The 18,594-nt window shown below is 32.6% G+C and overlaps 2 protein-coding genes across 11 annotated transcripts in view; one reads left to right on the top strand and one right to left on the bottom strand.

Annotated features, from left to right (window-relative positions):
• LOC111050743 (uncharacterized aarF domain-containing protein kinase 5) overlaps positions 1-18,594 on the top strand; it is a 72,025-nt gene that overhangs the window by 12,268 nt on the left and 41,163 nt on the right. For 6 of the 7 annotated variants that reach the window (XR_005571673.1, XR_005571672.1, XM_039431165.1 and 3 more), the window contains exons 2-3: positions 5,597-5,642; positions 15,291-15,383. The gene's annotated coding sequence lies outside the window, so the exon portion shown is untranslated. The remainder of the gene's footprint in view (positions 1-5,596; positions 5,643-15,290; positions 15,384-18,594) is intronic. The other variant, XM_039431167.1, reaches the window with a different exon arrangement.
• Positions 1-18,594, bottom strand: part of LOC111050745 (tumor protein p53-inducible nuclear protein 2) — a 49,458-nt gene that overhangs the window by 7,053 nt on the left and 23,811 nt on the right. For all 4 annotated transcript variants that reach the window (XM_039431177.1, XM_039431179.1, XM_039431180.1 and 1 more), the window contains exons 2-3: positions 2,618-2,808; positions 505-902 (exon numbers count right to left, since the gene is read on the bottom strand). In XM_039431177.1, the coding sequence (XP_039287111.1) occupies positions 505-902; positions 2,618-2,807 (588 nt within the window). In that variant the 5' untranslated portion in view covers position 2,808. The remainder of the gene's footprint in view (positions 1-504; positions 903-2,617; positions 2,809-18,594) is intronic.

Below are 18,594 nucleotides of genomic sequence, written 5' to 3' on the forward strand. Positions count from 1 at the left end.
ATTCCCATTACAATGGTTTAAAATCCTTTAAAATCCAATTACTTGAGGGTTGGGCAACCCCCATATCGCACAACTGGGCCCTAAAAGAAATTACAGCTGAATCGATTCATGTGACATATGTTTCGGAATCCAGTTGCTGAAAGAGGGGGTAGGGTAGTGGAAACACTCTACTAATGATAGTATTAGTGAACTTATGCGGTAATACTGAATGGTTCAATTTCCCATTCGCTTCAGTATCTCAAGATGCTCAAAGAAAGAAGAAAAGAGATGATCAGAATATTGAATGGTCCCCTTTTAGCTCAGTCTCTACGTGGTCATCCCACTCTCAGCTCACCAGTCCAAAAGTCCCATTTGGTGTCCTGAATGATGACTCCGCTTATAAATGTATTTGAGTGGGGTATTTGAAGTGTTAAAATATGTCCTTGACGAACTGATGTATTCCCGGCTGTAGCCATTTGACTTAAGGTACAGTTTTATTCGTTTGAATGTAGATAAAGTACTGACCTTTTGAGCGGATTTGAGCTGGACTATGAGATCAGTGGAACTGTGGTAGGTGGCCGGGGGTGGAGGCGGTTGTCGGCGGTTGGCAACCGGCTGCAGCGGCTGGCGAGGGGCGGGAGAGGCGGTTCGCGCCTCCGACACAGACCGCGATCGCGGCCTCAGCTGGGAGGCGGCAGACCCCTGACCGTGGTACACCGACATGCTCGGGTGCTCGATCAGCAGGTTCTCCAGGGGCGACGTCTCTAGCGGCATGAGGGGGCCGGTCGACGTGAAGCATGGGGGCGGCGTCACGAACCACGACTCCTCCATGCCAACAGCCGCCCCCGCGGGGAGCGAGCTCGTCGACGATGACCGCCTCTCCATCGGGCGTCGAGTCGGCGAGTTGTTCTCGTCTTGCACTTCTGCCGCAACAAAAGCAAATAAATGAGGCCACATTTTCAACGCAAAAGCAAATAAAAGAGTCCAAATATGCAACACAGTGTCGCCTGAAAAGTGTATCACAGAGGCCCGGTTGCACAAAAGCCTGTTAAATTTTAATCGTGATTAAATGACACGAGAAGCAATTCAGAGAAGGCTTTCCCTTGAAGAAGTCTTCTTTACTTCTTCGGACTTCTTCCCGGAAAAGCCTTCTCTGATTGCTTCTCGTGGTATTTAATCATTACAATTTCAAAGGCTTTTATGCAACTGGGGCATAGTAATGGGCCCGTTCTGTGTACATGGAATGTGGTAAATTGTCCGATTCACAATTTACCAAGTAAAAAGTTCCACGTTCCATGGGAGGAATTTTGACAGATTCTGTTCCAGAATCCTGTTCCAGCTCCAACTTTCTGCCCCACAGTCGAAGTGTGGTAAATTGTCTGACCTGGTACAGTTCCAACAGGTTCCAACTATCTGAGCTCTCATTGGTCGATCATTGTAGTCTGCTTGCTTCTCTGCGCATGCGCTGATCGTTTGTTTACCATAGCATAGAATACATAACCAACAATATGATGTTTGATAACCATTCATTAAATGAATTTTTCTCGATAGAAAATTTGAGAGTAATGGAATAAAATAAATTTACACTTTTCTAGACGGTAGGTTTGTAAAACAGCCTTTCTTCATTCACGCAGCTAGTAAACGACACATTTTAGTGTAAATCAACTTTATATGTGCGCGCCAAAAGCTTGAATCAACGATTTTGAAATGGCGTTCCATGGGAACATTTTGCACTAGTCACGTGATGGAACAATTTACGATTGGGAACTAGAACAATTTACTGTACACAGAACGTACACAATGTATTAAGTAGTGTATCACAAAATACCACATCGATCATCAATAGAATTAATTGAAATCATTTCAAAACCATAGCATATTTCAGTAGTACTATGTGGCATGTCAAAACTCTACTTAGGCTGATTGGCTAACATACCTGTTAAATCTACCTAAAAGAGAATGGGATGTAGGTATTCCTAATCTCTTTCGTCTTGTCAAGCACTTCTCAAAAAAGCACCTAAATCGTAATAACTGTATTTCAAGTTAATATCAATATTTGACCCAATTAACATTATTTTCTAAAAAAAACAGGGGTTCTAAATTTTCGTTCAGTATAAAGTTTGTACTGACTGTTGTGAATATGATACATCTATATTATTGTTGGTGAATCACAAACAATCTTCACTAAAAAATATAACTCATATAATCAATTTTATTTTCACTAACAATAATTAATTTTTTGAAAACGATTCATTTCAGTTATATGGCTCTAAAAAAATGAAAGAACATAGGCTTCTGTATTGTGATATTATGAAACCAATAGTTTCTAATTTCCTATTTTCTCAATGAACTTTCATTTTAATTTTTCAAACAAATAGTTATTTTTCAAATAAATAGTTTCTAATTTTCAATTTTCTCAATGGATTTTAATTTTTCAAACAAATGGTTTCTAATTTTCAATTTCCACAATGAATTTTCATTTTCATAACCAATAGTTCATAGTTTTTCATTTTCTCAAACCAATGAATTTACATTCACTAAACAAACTTCTCTTTGTCTAGTGAATGTGTTTGGGGAGTATTTCTCTTCCCAATAAAATATTTTCATCTTTTTCTAATAATTTTGCATGTGCTCTCACCATCCTTATCAACTAAAAGCCAGTCGTCCTCTTCGACGTCATGCAGTCTTTGGTCCGCGACCCGCGCGGAAGAGGGGTGAGGGGGTGAAGAGGGGGGTGGCGTCGAAGGGACGTTGCTGGTCTCATTGTCATTGTCTTTGGAAGTGCTAGTGGTGCCCCCCAGAAAGTAGCTAGCAAGGTGTGTGAACATCCTGAAACAAACAAAAATCAAAATTAGTCATCAGTATAACTTCAAGAATAAAGAAAGATTTATCATCATCTGTTACAAAATGTTACATCTACATACACACTTAGGCTATTTAGTTAATAAAAACAATATAAAAACTTGTAGTACCCCCTTTTATTAAAAACTTTAAAATATTTTAACGACTAGTTTCGACCATTAATCCTATTATATTAAGCGAGTAATTTCTGTATGTCTGTTTATATTTTTATATCTGGTTATCTTGTTATTTATGTTCAACGGATCTCGAAAACGGCTCTAACGATTTTCACGAAATATGGAACATAGTAGGTTTATGATATAAAAATTCGATTGCACTAGGTCTCATCCTTGGGAAAACTCGCTAAACGACATTAAAAGGAAAATTCATCCTTGGCTGTAACAGCTGAGACTTTCGTCGTCTGTGGATAGTAAAACGTGAACGAGTAATTCTGTGGAAAATCAAAATATCGCATCCCCGAATTTCATAAGCTGACCTATAGCCAGCTGTAAAATATAAACACGATCATTTTAGAGAATTGTGTTCTGTTTATCAATAAATAAAAATAACGAGCGAAGCTCGGTGCCCCGATATTAATTATTAATAATAATAACAAAATAATTCAAAAGGGTACTTAGATTTATATTTTCATTTACATTAAAAATAGCCCTAAAGAAAAAAGACGACACTTATTAAGGTATTATTATAAAATGATGGCGTGAAATTCGTTTTTGAATCTCTCATCAGATCTCCTTCTTCAAGCTGGATTCCAAATATCAATATCAGAGTCCCTGTCTGGTTCAGTGAAAATTTTCTTCCCATGAGTTCTAATGGACTAATCTCACTCACCCTGGCCGAGTGGATATGAATAGTTCCATTAAAACTCATGGGAAGAATATTTTCACTGAATCTGATACTGATATGAGAATCCCGATTGTATACTTTTTAGTTGTATACTTTAGAGTCAAGTATTGTATACTTTTCAAAGTTCACGGAATCATTTAATTTCGAGATTGTAGTTCTTTATTTTGCATCAACTAAATTGAAGGAATCCATGAATTTTTCCTATGAAAAATGAATAAATTCTATATTATTGTTGTTAAAAGTCTTAATTGCTGGAATTTACTACCCAATTAGCTTTCATCAGGTACATTGCAGTGTGGCAAGGAATGAATGTCATAAATATTATAATTTTATCTTTTTTTTTAAGTTTTCATCGTTTGCCTGATCACAATGTCATAGGCAAACTCAAGCCTCCATTACAGTATATAGTGAAACCATGTTCCATTATGGTATTTCCATATCAAAAGAAAGAATTTAGTGTGGTACCCTATCTTGTATGTTCACCCGCTTTGACTAAGGGTTTGTTGTAGAATGTCTGGATACTACACTCCAGCGTACAAACCAAGATATTTTAGTAGCTCTTTTATAGTACCATATAGTCTCTATAATAGTACTAAATGTTTCTAGAAGACTCTTTGAGAACCATATCAATGTCGTTCAGTTGTCAGGTGGCATTTTCTGCCCATTACTCAGTGAATATCTTTCCATCATTTCATGTTCCTTTCTTTGTTGGACACGAAATAAAAAGAAAGTTCAGTCTGTAGACGATAAAGAAGATGTGCTTTGGACTCTTTACCAAGGTCGTTGGAGGGTGGATGCCCTCCTGACAAGGAAGGGGCAAGTTGGGAGGAATTTCTATCTTCTCTCCTTCTTTATCTGTTCTTCTCATTGTCATTCTCAGCCTACCCACTCAATTCCATTCCGTCACGGGCGTGTTTTTTCTCTCTACTTCGTAAAAGCCTCAATGCTCAAAGATTTGTGCTCACAGCTCCCAAACCACTGATAATTAAACGGTTAATCACCTTCAACTGACTTCAAAATTTCACAGTTTAGCTCTCAACTCCTTCATTTGAAATATTCACTTTTCCTCAAAGAACATGGATACTTGAGAATTTTTATTTCATTCTCCCAACCTCTGTAATTATTTTAGTTACTATAATAAATTATTGTTTTCAAAGAAAAAACTTAAGCCTATTAATGTGAGTACCCTTTCAAATTATTTTAGCACGACATGTTTCGGATACTAGTAAGTGCCATTTTCAAGTAAGTTGAAAATAAATAAATATTGAATCTTCAATTAGTATTTATTTATTTTCAAATCACTTAAAAATGACATTAGTAGCCAAAACATGTCGTGCTAAAATAGTTTATAAGGGTACTCAGATTAATATTTTTATTTATATTAAAAGTAGCCCTAAAGAAAAAGGACAACTTTAGCCTACTTTAGTTGTCACCAAAAACGTACTTACTTTCAAAAATGGTACTGGAAATGGGTATACAATTCAATTTATATAATATTTTAAACAATAATTATTCTAGAATGAAAATTGAAAATGATATGTTCAGTCAACTTCAACTGTTACTGATAGATTATATTTTATTTGATTTTTAAGTTACCGGTATGGAGAAGGAAGAAGGAAAAGTGTTCACTTGAAGTGAAGATTGAATAGGAAATGCCATAAATTCCGATAACTTATCTATTACTGTATTGATAATAATTCCCCGTTTACAAGAATTGAGAGTTACTAGGAAAAACCTGTAAATTACCTACACGTTCGATTAGAATATAATTTCTTACATACTGTGTATGGTTTTATAATCAAATTTCTTTTTTCCCAATAACCCTAGTTTGAATACTTTCCTAATCTCTATGTGGTTAGTAATTATTAAAATTAAAATGTTCTGTTTCTAATCTCATGTTTTCATTTTCCAGGTTTTCACTCGCCAGTTGTGACTCAGTTTTGAAGCTGTGACTACAGGTATGAATACGTATTTTTCTTAACCTTATTGCTAACATAATCCAACAAATGAACGTGAATATCTGATAAACAATAAACTTATTCACATACCGTACTAATTCAAATTTTACTATTACATTATATTGTTTCTACAAACACTGGTTGACAGTTACATAATTGTGTTGAAAAGTTTAATGGTGTTCTAAAAATATCCAGTATCCACTTAGATAGGCAAAAATAGATTATTTTGTGGCGCAGTTCACAACTTCAACCTTAACCTCCTTGTGTACTACCCGTTGTTTTCTTTATGGTTTGAATGTTGCATATATTTTACAATGCAATGTCATGCTGTGCTTGGTACTAGAATATTCAACTTGTATGTAGTTTTGAAGGCGTTTGATTTACTGAGTACATTATATTCATTTAAAGCCAGTTTGCATTGAGCTAGTAGGCTGTCGACTTTGAAATAGTACTTGAACTTGATTATTCAACTGCAATCAAGGGTTCCCTTCTAGCTAAGCTGCAATTTGTAGAGCTTATTAATAGGTGGAGAATGACGTCATAGCAACAGTGCGGGGGTTGGCTACTGGTTTTTGTAGCCAGCGATCAGCTGGAGCCCTTCCATAATAATATATGTGTGCAGGTCGTTTTATTGGTAGATATACCCTGTCGCAGGACCAGTTTCAGTTGCGTTGGTTGTGGATCCTATCCCATTCTACCTCTCGTTCTATCTCATCCTATCCCATCCTATCTCTCACTCTATCCTATCCTATCGTACCTCTCACTCTGCTCGCATCAAGGTCGAATCAATTACCTCCACACGATCAGTGCGTCATCGTGAGTGAGAGAGACAAATGCACTAGATGGCAAATGAGCGAAAGAGACGGACAATCGAATGGTTTATTGAGTTGAAAATAAGGATTTCTGTGCAAAATCACAGGATGTCCCCAGGTCCCGGGAGCATTGACCTTTGTACTTGAGTCAAATGGCTACACTACATCCTACATTGCATGGATCTGGTTTTTATTAAACAAATTGAAAAAAATGTAGAAGTTTCATAGGATTTTAGTTTCCTTAGGCTTCTGAGGAGGAGATTATCTCTTAAATGGTTGGCAATTCATCACCACATATTTTTTAAAACGGGAAAATAACGTACCATACTTCAATAACAATTTCTATAACAATAATTGCTACTGAATTGGATTGAATGTAATGTTCAGTTTCTTTAGTTTTAAAATAATTGCTACTAAATTTGAGGTTCAATATAATGTGACGTACCCACAATTGAGCTAAAATTTATTACAGTTACAACCGTTTTTCTGTTCAAACCTACAATCCTTTCGAGTCAATGAAGAATCAATAACTATGACCACCTGAACTAGCGGTGGTAGGCTATTTTGAGGGAGGAAGTTATTTTGAAGAGTGTATTTTGTGGGGGAAGTTATTTTGAAGAGGGTTGTTGTTAGTACAGTTAGAGGGTGATCAAGACAAGAAATGGCACAGTTCTGAAGTTGAAAGTATACTACATATTTTGAAGGTATATTCAAGGAGTAAAGAATAGCGCCCAATTTCCAGAACTTAGCTCATCGCTGCTAGTAGTCTAGTTTTAAAAAGGAAAGAAGCAAAGTACAAGGTGAACAAGGGCTTGGCAAAAAGATCGGAAACAGCATCTACACGCGCAGATACCAGCACTGCCAAAAGGAAATGTTTGACTGGTACTGCGATTTGGAGTCGTCTCAAATCAATTTTGTTTGAATTATTGTTCACATTTGAAACATTCACATTCTAGATGAAATATGACGACTTTAATTGGATCCCAATCATGAATAACTTATCCTCATAATTTTAAATGCTTTATGTCTTTCACTCTTTCTATTTATTTTATAGTGAGAATGAATTCTTGCTTGGAGTTTTAAATTTGACAGTCTATGTTGACGGCAGTTTCAGTCTTTAATTAGCCTAAAAACTTGCAGTATATTCAAATACAGCAGGCCTCTATTGGAATAATTCACTCAATCACTTTATAGGAATTATTACTCTCTTTGAACTACTCAATAATGATTTGATTTTTGTTTAGTTTTAATAAACTATTTCCTTATTAGAGAAGTAACTTTCAGAGATATAAAATAGTATAAGTAATTTTTTCTAAAAATTGATTTAAAAAAACCAATTGAAAAAATTCAATCAAATTGATTGAAAAAAAATAATTGAATCCCTCTTTAGGACGGATCAACGGAACGTAATGCTTACTTTGGTTCTTCTTTATTCCTTTGGGTGCTTGGATGTTCTCAACTAAATGAATAGTGATCCCAATCATGAATAACTTTTCAACTTGGTCTCATAATTTTGGTGATCTATTGATATTATGAACCGTTACATAAAAAAGCTTGGGTGCCTGTGTCCATGTAGGCTATGCCAACAGAGGATTTTGTAACTGTAGAGGGGCCAAAAGTTCTTGCAGGAAGTTCAGGCATTGGTCTACTCATTGCAAAGTACATTGAACTGTAGTTGAGTACTGTCAATCATTGAACTTATAATAGTCTCATAGATAGCCTGATATCATAGGTCATTTTAAAAATAATGAGAAAATATAGGAAAGACAAAAATACAACGCCTAATTTACATTAGAGCTTCTCTTATTGTAGTTATTACAGACACAGATGTGTATACTCTTTATCACAGGGAGGTCCATGTGAACTTGATTGTGTCTCTATTCCTAATCAAATCGTCAACTTGGTCAACTTGATGGTAGAAAAATGTTCAATTAAATTATGTATTTATTTTACATTCTAAGGACATGAACACCAAAATACTATATTCTTAAACAAATCAACATACAGTACCTATTAGAAAACATATTCTTTTTTTTTTGTTTCAACTTTTACTCTTGGAATCCTCATAAAAACTCGAATAATACCTTTTGAATAATTATATTCTTATGTATGAATTTATTTCTATAGATGTAATAACAATTTTCATCATTCTTTCACTATCTTGAGAAATATAATTGCTGTATTACACTCATGAAAGTAGGCCAAACTCTAAACTCAACAAATTATTGTACTATTTAATAATATGAGTCTGCAAAACTATAAAATGTTATGGCCTTGCAAAATACATGGTAATTAGTTGAACAATAATATACTTTGAAGGTTTTTTCTTATTATTTATATGCCAGTTCACTAATGAAAGTAACAAAATTAAGCATTGAAATTGCAGATAGCATCTGCCATTTGTGCACACTGATAAGAAGTGCATTGACCGTTGATTCTTTGTGAATGCAGTTTTAAAAGGCTTTGATTATAATAGTAATGGCAGGTGGATTGTGCGCTCATCACGATTAGTAGCCTTGCTTCGTGATGTGGCCTTTCCAACTGGTTTAGAAGGGACTGCAGCTGTGCTACTACCTCACCTGCAAATCTTTACAATAATAGAGTATGCTATGCAGCTACTACGTCATGTCAGTGATAAAGAACCAATGAGAATAAAGCCTGATGTAATTTGAAAACAGATTGTACGTTTCTACTCAAATCTCGGATGATGATGATAACCTTGTGTAATTATAATTGTTTAAGCTCTATCAAGAGTCGATAATTGTGGAAAAGGTAAAAATCCGAGAGCAATTTCAATAAATTTAAAGAAACTGGTTTCAGTGCAACCTAATTTCAAGTGACAATCAAATCTTATTATTTGAGGAGTCCTATTACCGGTTTCTGTAGGTACAGGATTCTGCACTCAGACTGTCTTAGATTGGACGTTCTTTAGTGGAGTCCTTATTTCGTGATGCCTTTGAAATGTAACTTAGTAATACATTCAATTTATCATTCTCCATGAATAGGAAAAATTGTCTTTCTGACAGAAATAAGTCTGAGGTCTATGACTACCTATAACCATAGACTAAATAAACATAGTCTTGAATCTGTGCTATAAATAATGTTACACTATTATTAAAAAAATAAATCATTCAATTATCAATCTCAGAATAATTTATAAATTTATTATAGAATTGCATGACTACTTGACAGCATAATCACTAAATGAATAATACTCTCTCATATCTCTAGATAAACTATTAGAATAATCTGGTCTGAAATTGGCTTCATCATTAGCTATTGTGCAATATTTATGTCATTGCTCATGCATTACATAATATTAGCTGTAATCAATTGAGATTCAACCCTACTTTATTTTTGAATTTTGTTTTTATTCAGTTTTAAAACTTGAATCGTAATTTACCAACACTATTCAAATCGTTATGGTGGAAGATAATGACAACAAAAATGCCTTCTAGGGAACTATTGTTTTATCTCGAAGTTATGTATTGATAAACTAATGAGTATCATTAATATATTGGGTAACAAAGAAAATTTCTAATCATAATAGGCAATGACACATCAAATTAGTGTTAAGTCTAGTGTTGCGGATATCCTTTGTTGGAAGCTAGTAGCATGGAAAATTACGAGTAGTATAGAGTATTCAATAATACAATTTTTTCCTCTTTGTTAGTAAAAATAATCCAGCGTTAATCACACTATTTACCAGATCAAAACTCAGTTTCAATCGAACAATTATTACTATTTTAAATGAAATTTTCCAATCACATTTGCACGATAAACTTAATTTTTTTGCATTTGATAATAAATTGAACACTTGCTCTTGTGATGAGAATATTTTTTGCTGGTTCTATTATTTATTTGTTCTGGTTTTATTTTTTTATAAAGAAATAAAACTTGATAAATGTTGCACCTTTAGGATTAAAAATAATTAATTGGAGGTATTTGAGAATCTTCTATTACCAGATTCGAGTTTCTGCTCGCTAATTTATCTGATTTTAACAATTATTTTCTGTGGGAAATTTATATTCACTAAGTAACTTACTTCATGTAAAAAACAAGCCATCTATATTTATTATTTCATATTTCCTCAATCATTTTATTTTTACTAATACTTATTCCATAGTAAGTGATTCCACTTGAAATTGATTACATTTTATTACACTTCCCAATAATTAGACTTTAACCATAATTAGATAAGATTTGATTTACTGCACTAAGAAATGAAACACATTTTATAGTGGAACAATTTTCTTTAGTATCATTATTATTTTAAAATATTATTATCATTGTATTCTTGAATCTTAATTATTGTTTCCTAATAATTAGACTTTAACCATGATTAGATAAGATGTGATTTACAACACAAATAAATTATACATGAAAATTTCATACTAGTATTTTTTTCAAATTGTATAGCCTAATACTGCATTGAGAATTGTTTGCTACTTGATTGATAGATTGATTGATACACGACCAAAATTGTTTTTGAAAGCTTCATGAATCGAACAACGGTCACTGACCTCCATAGTACAATATTTCGAGATCGGAAACACATGCCGTAATCGTAATAGCACGAGAAAAATATGATAATGAACTTTCACCACTGTTTGTTGACAAATGCTAATCACGTGACTCAAAAAACCGATACTCACTGCAACCTGGTTTGGCGGAGAAGGAAGTTGCAAAAACATGTTTTTCGGAACACTGGCCAATCAGAGAGATTTACGATTTTACGCAAAAACATTCACAACAATCAAATGTCCCTGCAAAAATGTTTTCCGCAAAAAAATTATGTTTAAACACGCATTTATAAGTCCCTTCACAACATGACTTGTTTACATGAAGGGATAGATATTGTGTAGGCTTGATATCACGAGCGTCACCCATACTATATATATTCTGTCATCTGTCTAAACCAGAGACAAAGCAGTCGAACGCGATGATGTAATGATATACAATTGAATTAATCGCAATAAAAATCGTAAGTGTGTAGTCCCCTTATGCTCATAAAGAAATAGAATAAATATTTATTGAGTGTGTTCTTTCTGTCTATTGAAGTGTGATGTGTAGTTGAATAGTAGTAGCTCAAATTCAAGACTATTTGTTTTACAATTTGTAAAATTACAAATTGACTATTTTTTAACATATTCCAAGACTATGTTTTATTTAGTCGATAAAATTTGATCGTTTTTTTTAAACAAACAAAATTTTTTCACAATATTTTGTTTGCTATTATTTATCAAATTCATTCAATTGTAGACCATTCTCCCTCCACGTTTATCTGTTCCAATTTATTTATCTCCCAATGTTTCATAATTATTCAAACGTTTGTGATTTTTTATTCATAATCTTATCAATTTATTCTGTATTTTTTTCAATTTTCCATTATTAATGTTTTTTTAGATTATTTTTGAAAATTTACTCCTACAAAAGTAAAAGTTGAGAACTGTGATGCATCATGCTGAAATGAGAAAAATGCTAACCCAATTTATAATTACAATATTTATTGAACTATGAATGAAATAATTTATAAAGAAATATTTAATTTTTGAATCAGTCGATTGTCCATAATTTCTTCTATTCCTAGAGTAGTGTGTCTCTCACATTATCAGCTTTATGAATTATGGGATATGGGTCGGCGTTTATTAGTGGTTGCTCTCGCAACTGCCACTAATATTGTGAGATTCATTTCAAACTTTCAACATCTATGCTTCCCATTCAATCAATGATGACAGTTTGAAGTGATTCTCACTAGGAGCCTGGCTAATGTGTAATCACACCTCATAAACCTTTCATAAATCTCAGGCCTATCTGGAATATTTTCAAAAAGAGTACCATATGTCCCTTGGTAATCTATATCACTGCACAGAGTGAACCCATAGCTTCAAGTGGACTATGAGAAAAGAGGAAAGCTGTTATCGGCGTTCAAGTCCCCTTCTAAGCGCGCCTGTATTGCGTGACCTCCTATTATCATGATCGCATGAACTTTCAGCTCATGCAAGACCTATCGCTTCTTTTCAAATGAATAATTTCCAATACATTAATGTTTGAATACATGACTGACAATCCAAGTCATGATCGAATCACACACTCACGATAAACTGCAATGAACGATCAGGAAGTGAGACGGAGATGTATCAACTTGATTATAATTTATAAAATTTTATTGGATTCTTAGAAACCCTCTACGCCTTCACGGAAGGCCATTTACAAGAACTAGGACACAATTTAGAAATGAGAATATTTTTCAGTTATTTTATTAAAAAAAAATGTTTTAGTGTGAATCAATATTATGGAGTAAATTGAGTTTTTGGATATTTCAATGTAACAATTCATTCTTTCTATTATGGGTTATTCCTGAGGAATAGATAATTTCAAATAAAACAACGTTTTATCATTTCTAAAGAAAATATAATATTTTTGGTGTGAATCAGTGTTATTGAGTAGGCCCTCTATTAAAAGTCTCCCTTCTATTATGGTTTATTTATGCTGCAATAAATTAATTCCTTTAATCATGTTCTCATTTCCTGAAATAATGTGAAGATTTAGATGGGACAATTTCATATTACTCTCAACTGATACTTAATAGATAGGACATATTATTTAATTTCAAGTACGAATACTACCTAATACTAATAGAGAACAGCTTGTTTGAAATTGATGTTCTTTGCAAAAGATTGAAAATATAGATTTTTGAGGAAATCAAATTTTAATACTACAGTTTTAATAGGCATACGTATTGGTTGGTTTATATTTTATTTGAATTAGGAATTATTGAACGATATCTCATTTTATTCTATCCTAATAATGTAATTTATGTTTATAGTATTTTAATATTTTCAATACGAGTATTTTCAACTCAATATTATAACAATTCATTTCCAGAATAACTACCCACTAATTGAAACGACCACAATCATGATAACATAGGGATTCTCTTATCATCCCAATCTTCCTTCATCAAAAAGTAGTCCATTTGAAGTGACACGGAATTAATCCGACCTATCTATTTCAGCGTGTTAGCGGACTGGCGAATGTGCGCGTGCGTGGCCGCATTTTAAAAACAAAGACGACCTGCGAGTGGTGTCACACAGACACGTGCCCCCTTATCGTACACTGACCCTGGTTGTTAGCAACTGAGCAACCAGCAACCAGCAACAGAGTATTTAGTAGTAGCCTAGGCCTAACCATGCTTTTAGCACTGGCACAGTGGGCTGTCCTGTACTGTACACTAGGACTTCACTCACAATGACACAAATTTCTCTCTCTCTCGCTTATACTTACCCTCTCACTCTTTCTCTCTCTCTCTCACTCACCCACACACTCTCATCACTCGGGGAGATTTGATCACATACTGAGTTGCTTTTCAACTGGACTGAAAACTGTTGCGCAGTACGAATTCTAGAGATCTATTGTTGTTTCAAAATTATTTGTAGCTCATTTTAGAAATAGAAATTTTGCTAGTAAAATAGGCAATTTTCAACTCGAAGTTTTTCGTTCTCTTTATTAATCAAGTCCATGTGTATTGTTATAATAAAATTTGTAGTTCTTTAGGATTGGATAATAATAGGATTGGATCTCAATTCTTAGGATTGGAAATTTTGTTGGAAGGATATGATGTATTCAATTCAAAGACCATTTCCTACATTTATCAAGTCTCTCTCCAAGTATAACCATAGAGAAATGATAGTAATTATGCTTTACTTATCCAATTATCACACTAATGTTATGAAAATGTATAGTTTACTCTAAATTTGTGTTCTTGGAGATGGACATTTTCTTAGGAAGATAGGATTTATTGAAATCAAAGACATCGTTTGCTTATTACGTTCATGCAGGATAAAATATCAGTATCAGAAATGTTGTTATAAAATTTGTAGCTTTTTCTAAATTAAAAGTTCTCTAACAGAATATTTCAATTAGGATAAGTATATTTACATATTATGTATTTTCCATGTCTATATATCAATATCAGTACCGTTATCAGTTTTTAATTGACTGTAACAGTGACAGCATTCTTGCATCAATTTGCTCGAATATAAAATAGGCAAGATGAGACAGCTTGGCTTTGTTTCAAGTGCAAACTGATGTACTACAGTGAACATCTTTTAAAAGCTTTTCTGAAAATTGATTGCCTTGAAATGTAACTATTTCAGGCAGTTGAGGTGCAGTCAATCTCAAACTACTATAATTGGTTATTGACTTTGAAATATTTTAATGCTTTTTACTCATTGTCATTTTTAGCATCGCATTTCATCGCCTGATAATGGATTGCTGAAATATATATATAGTTCAAACTTTGCTTATCTATGCAATAGGGAATTGCAAAATGCACTTATTCTAACAACGTATATGATTTTACAACGCCCTTGTAAATTATCCAAAAATTAACTCAATTTTCGTTGAATAGTTTTGTTTGAATTTAGCGTTTTATCAGATTTTTTTAGTTTAATTTTAGATGGAATAATTTTTTTGAAATGTTCCCAAAACTTTATAATTTTATTTCTCTATTTCTATTAAAACCACAGAATATTAAACTGAAGCATACAAGTTTTCCAATATAAAGCATTAGCACTCTGATAAGAAATGGCTTAATTAAATCATTCAGGCTTAAATCTGTTACATTAGGCTATCAGTATGATATTCTATTCTTTCCTGTAATGTACTGTATATATTTTTCAAACTATTTATACAATTTTATTTAACCTGAAGAATCATCCATCAATCTGATTCAATCAAAACTAGTGTTATGGGATGAACACCAGACTTCATTTCATTGATTCGAGAACTACTATACTACTTCAATCTTATCAATTTCTCTCTTTATTTGCAGGTTCTGAACATCCATCCTTGATAACTGATTACTGCAACGACATTCTACTATTTAATCCAATGGAACATAATATACAATAAAATACTATTCAAGGTAATATCTTCAATTCATTTAAATTAAAAATTAGTTCGTATAATATAAACTTGAATGTATAGCGAGACTGGAGGTATTAAAGTGTAGTTCACATTCGGTTGTTTTATCATAATATTGAGTTTCACTGTGGTTCTAGTTGGTTGGTGTTATTTATTGATGTTATTTATAAAGAATGCTGCCAGTATGTAGTGAATCTTCAGTTTCAACTTCTCAAATAAACAACATAACATTTATTTTGAATGTTTTTGAACCCAATACTTATTGTTCGAAAGTCAAATTATCCTCGGTTTGAATCGTGTATCGTCAATTTTCCCGCTGTATTCAGATAAAGAGTAGCGAAAGTTGATGCATTGCATGCTTTGACATAGGAAACGTGTGGCTAATTTATTGTCACTAGTTTTAATGAGCTGGCCTGTGAGTGTGAGAGACAGAGTACACAACACAAAACTCAAACCTTGTGTCCGGTCGAACGCTGATACTAAATAATAATAATCTGCGTCGTTTTCCTTCTAAAAGGTTCGCGTCGTAGAAATTTGAGTTTTTCAACTTTTCTTCAGTGAATGTGGGCGAAAAGAACTAGGACATCAAGCATAGCCTTAGCGAAGGCCACCGCCAAACAAGCTTCATCAGAGAAAAGTTGAATGTGTGTAGATCTATAATATAGGTCAAGTGTATTTATAAAACGTAGTTCGCGAATACATTTAAATAAAACATCTGCTTTAGTTCCACTTTATGGCATACAGGCGTCATCTAGTTCTTTTTTGGGTGTAACACAATGGTTGATAAACGATGAAAAGAACAGTAAAATAAATGCATCACATTCTAATTACCTTGACAAATTTGTTTGTTATTAATTTTTAAATTAATTTCCATAAAGGTGATCGTTACATAGGTAATTTATTGGAGGCGACTAGACAAATAAGGCAAGTTTCAGAGCAAGTTTTTATCCCACTCAATATCTAGATGGTTATGATGTACTACACCTGAAGCCAGTTTGTTATTTCAATGAATAAATTATACTCTTTTAACACAAAGTTTTTCTAAAAGAAATAGCTTCTTAAATGTTGTCTCAGCATTTAATCAGATTGATTTAAATCCATAAAAATTGATTATTCTGGTGTGTTTATATTCATATTATAATCAATTATACATAATAATTATGTATATTATAATATAAAAATATTACCCAATGTTATTTCTTTTAATTGTTTATTGCTAGCATCCAGCATGAACTGGATAACCATTTTAATCAATAGTTCTCAGGAAATGAAGTAGGAAAAAATAAATGCAAGTTATCATAAAGTTTTTGTTGTCAGTTATCTTATAAAAATGATGTAATATTATTTATGAACTTCCATTCCGCCAAAGCATGATTGGCTTTGTTATGGCTGTCTATGCTTTGTTGGAAAAATTTCTTATCTTTTCTTTTGTTGAATGACTAAGTAGAGACATGTTTTAAACAAAGAAAATTCTCACAATTTCCATCTGAAATAGAGATGATACTATCCCAATCAAATAACGTGTCATTAATATTATCGCTCATTTTATACGATTTAACAAAAGGAAAAATATAAAAGAAAATAGTATTAATGAATATGGCATTTCAAGTATTATTAATGCAATAATATATCCTGGAGAAGGCTAGAACACAGTTCTGATGTTTTTTCTCTTTAATGGATAATTTAAAAACAATTAAACTCACTTGAGGAGTCCGATCTCACTAGGCTTTAAATATGCAAAAGCCGTAGAAATCAATTTGAAAACTTCATTATGAATCCCTATGAAAGGATAGTATTGCTTCCCAAAAAAAACATTGTAATTCGATATAATCATTTCTTTATTTTTGAGATCTCATGAATACAAAAAGTAACACACTTGAGTCTTTGCATGTTCATTTGTGTTTGCAAATCTCTATTGATTCTGAGATTTCTGTTGATTCCCAATCATCATAACCAATTTAATCAAAAATATGATTCAAGATTGAGGTGTGTCAATAATGCCAGAACATTATTTGCGTTTTTTTCCAAACTACTAGAACAGTATTTACTAAACTCACACTCAAATTGGTATACGGTATTCAAATCTTATCTACTCTATAAAAATCCAGACACAAAGAGATAACTCTAATATAAAAATTACATTTTGTAAAAACATGTCTGACCTGAATATCCAATGAAAATAATGACAATTTTTAGACCCAGATAAATCTATGTAATTAAATGCCGATCCACACTGCATAGAACTGCATCTAATTGAAGAACTATATTGTTAAAGTATATTATTATTTATTGATTACTGGGTCATTAATTACTCTTCTTTGGTCCAATCCATTGACAACAATTAATGAACGAATAAATGAATTAAGATAGTTTAGGAGACTTGAATCATTCAAATTATCAATATTTTCAACAGTAATCTCTCACTCCAGACAATGCAATTTGAATGAACTATGACCAATTACTTTTGCAAATCGTAGAAATATTGTTAAGATAGTATTCGTTTGTCAAATGACCTAGTGATCTCAGAAGATTTTATCATAATAATTTACTCAATTTTAAAAATGGAATTTGTATTAGTATTTAGTATACATAGAAATACAAATCTCAGTACACTTTTTGAATTATTTTATCACAACATGTTTATCACATTCGAATCAAATGAATGCCAGAAACATGTTGTGATAAAATAATACAAAAAGGGTACTGAGATTTGTATTTCTATTTATATTACAAGTAGCCTTAAACATAAAAGAGACAATAGAATAGTATTTAGTTCTATTTCCATAGAAGTGTATGTCTGTATAATGATAACAGGGCACGGCACATGCCTGAAAGTTCTCTGTTGTAAATAAATCTTGATTTTAAATTTAAAAATAAAAAGTCATCATTGTTCAAACTGCCAAATTCAAATTTATTTCATGTCATCCAAGTTTGGAAAACAACGTATTTGGGTTTTATAATTATGTTTCAAAACTCAAATAGTTTACAGTAATGTGATACAAAGCAGTACTCATTCGTTGTTAAATAAAATCAAATACAATATACAAATGAATAAAACAATATAAAATCTTATAGCAACCTTTATTTAAAAAAAAAAACTTTAAAATAGTTTAACGACTAGTTTCGGTGATATTACATCATCGTCAGGTTTTTTAATATACAAATACCTTATGTAGTCCTGTATGGTACTTACTGAATAAGAGCGTGACCCT

The sequence above is a fragment of the Nilaparvata lugens genome, chromosome 6 (genome assembly GCF_014356525.2).
Source record: "Nilaparvata lugens isolate BPH chromosome 6, ASM1435652v1, whole genome shotgun sequence".
NCBI lineage: Eukaryota > Metazoa > Arthropoda > Insecta > Hemiptera > Delphacidae > Nilaparvata > Nilaparvata lugens.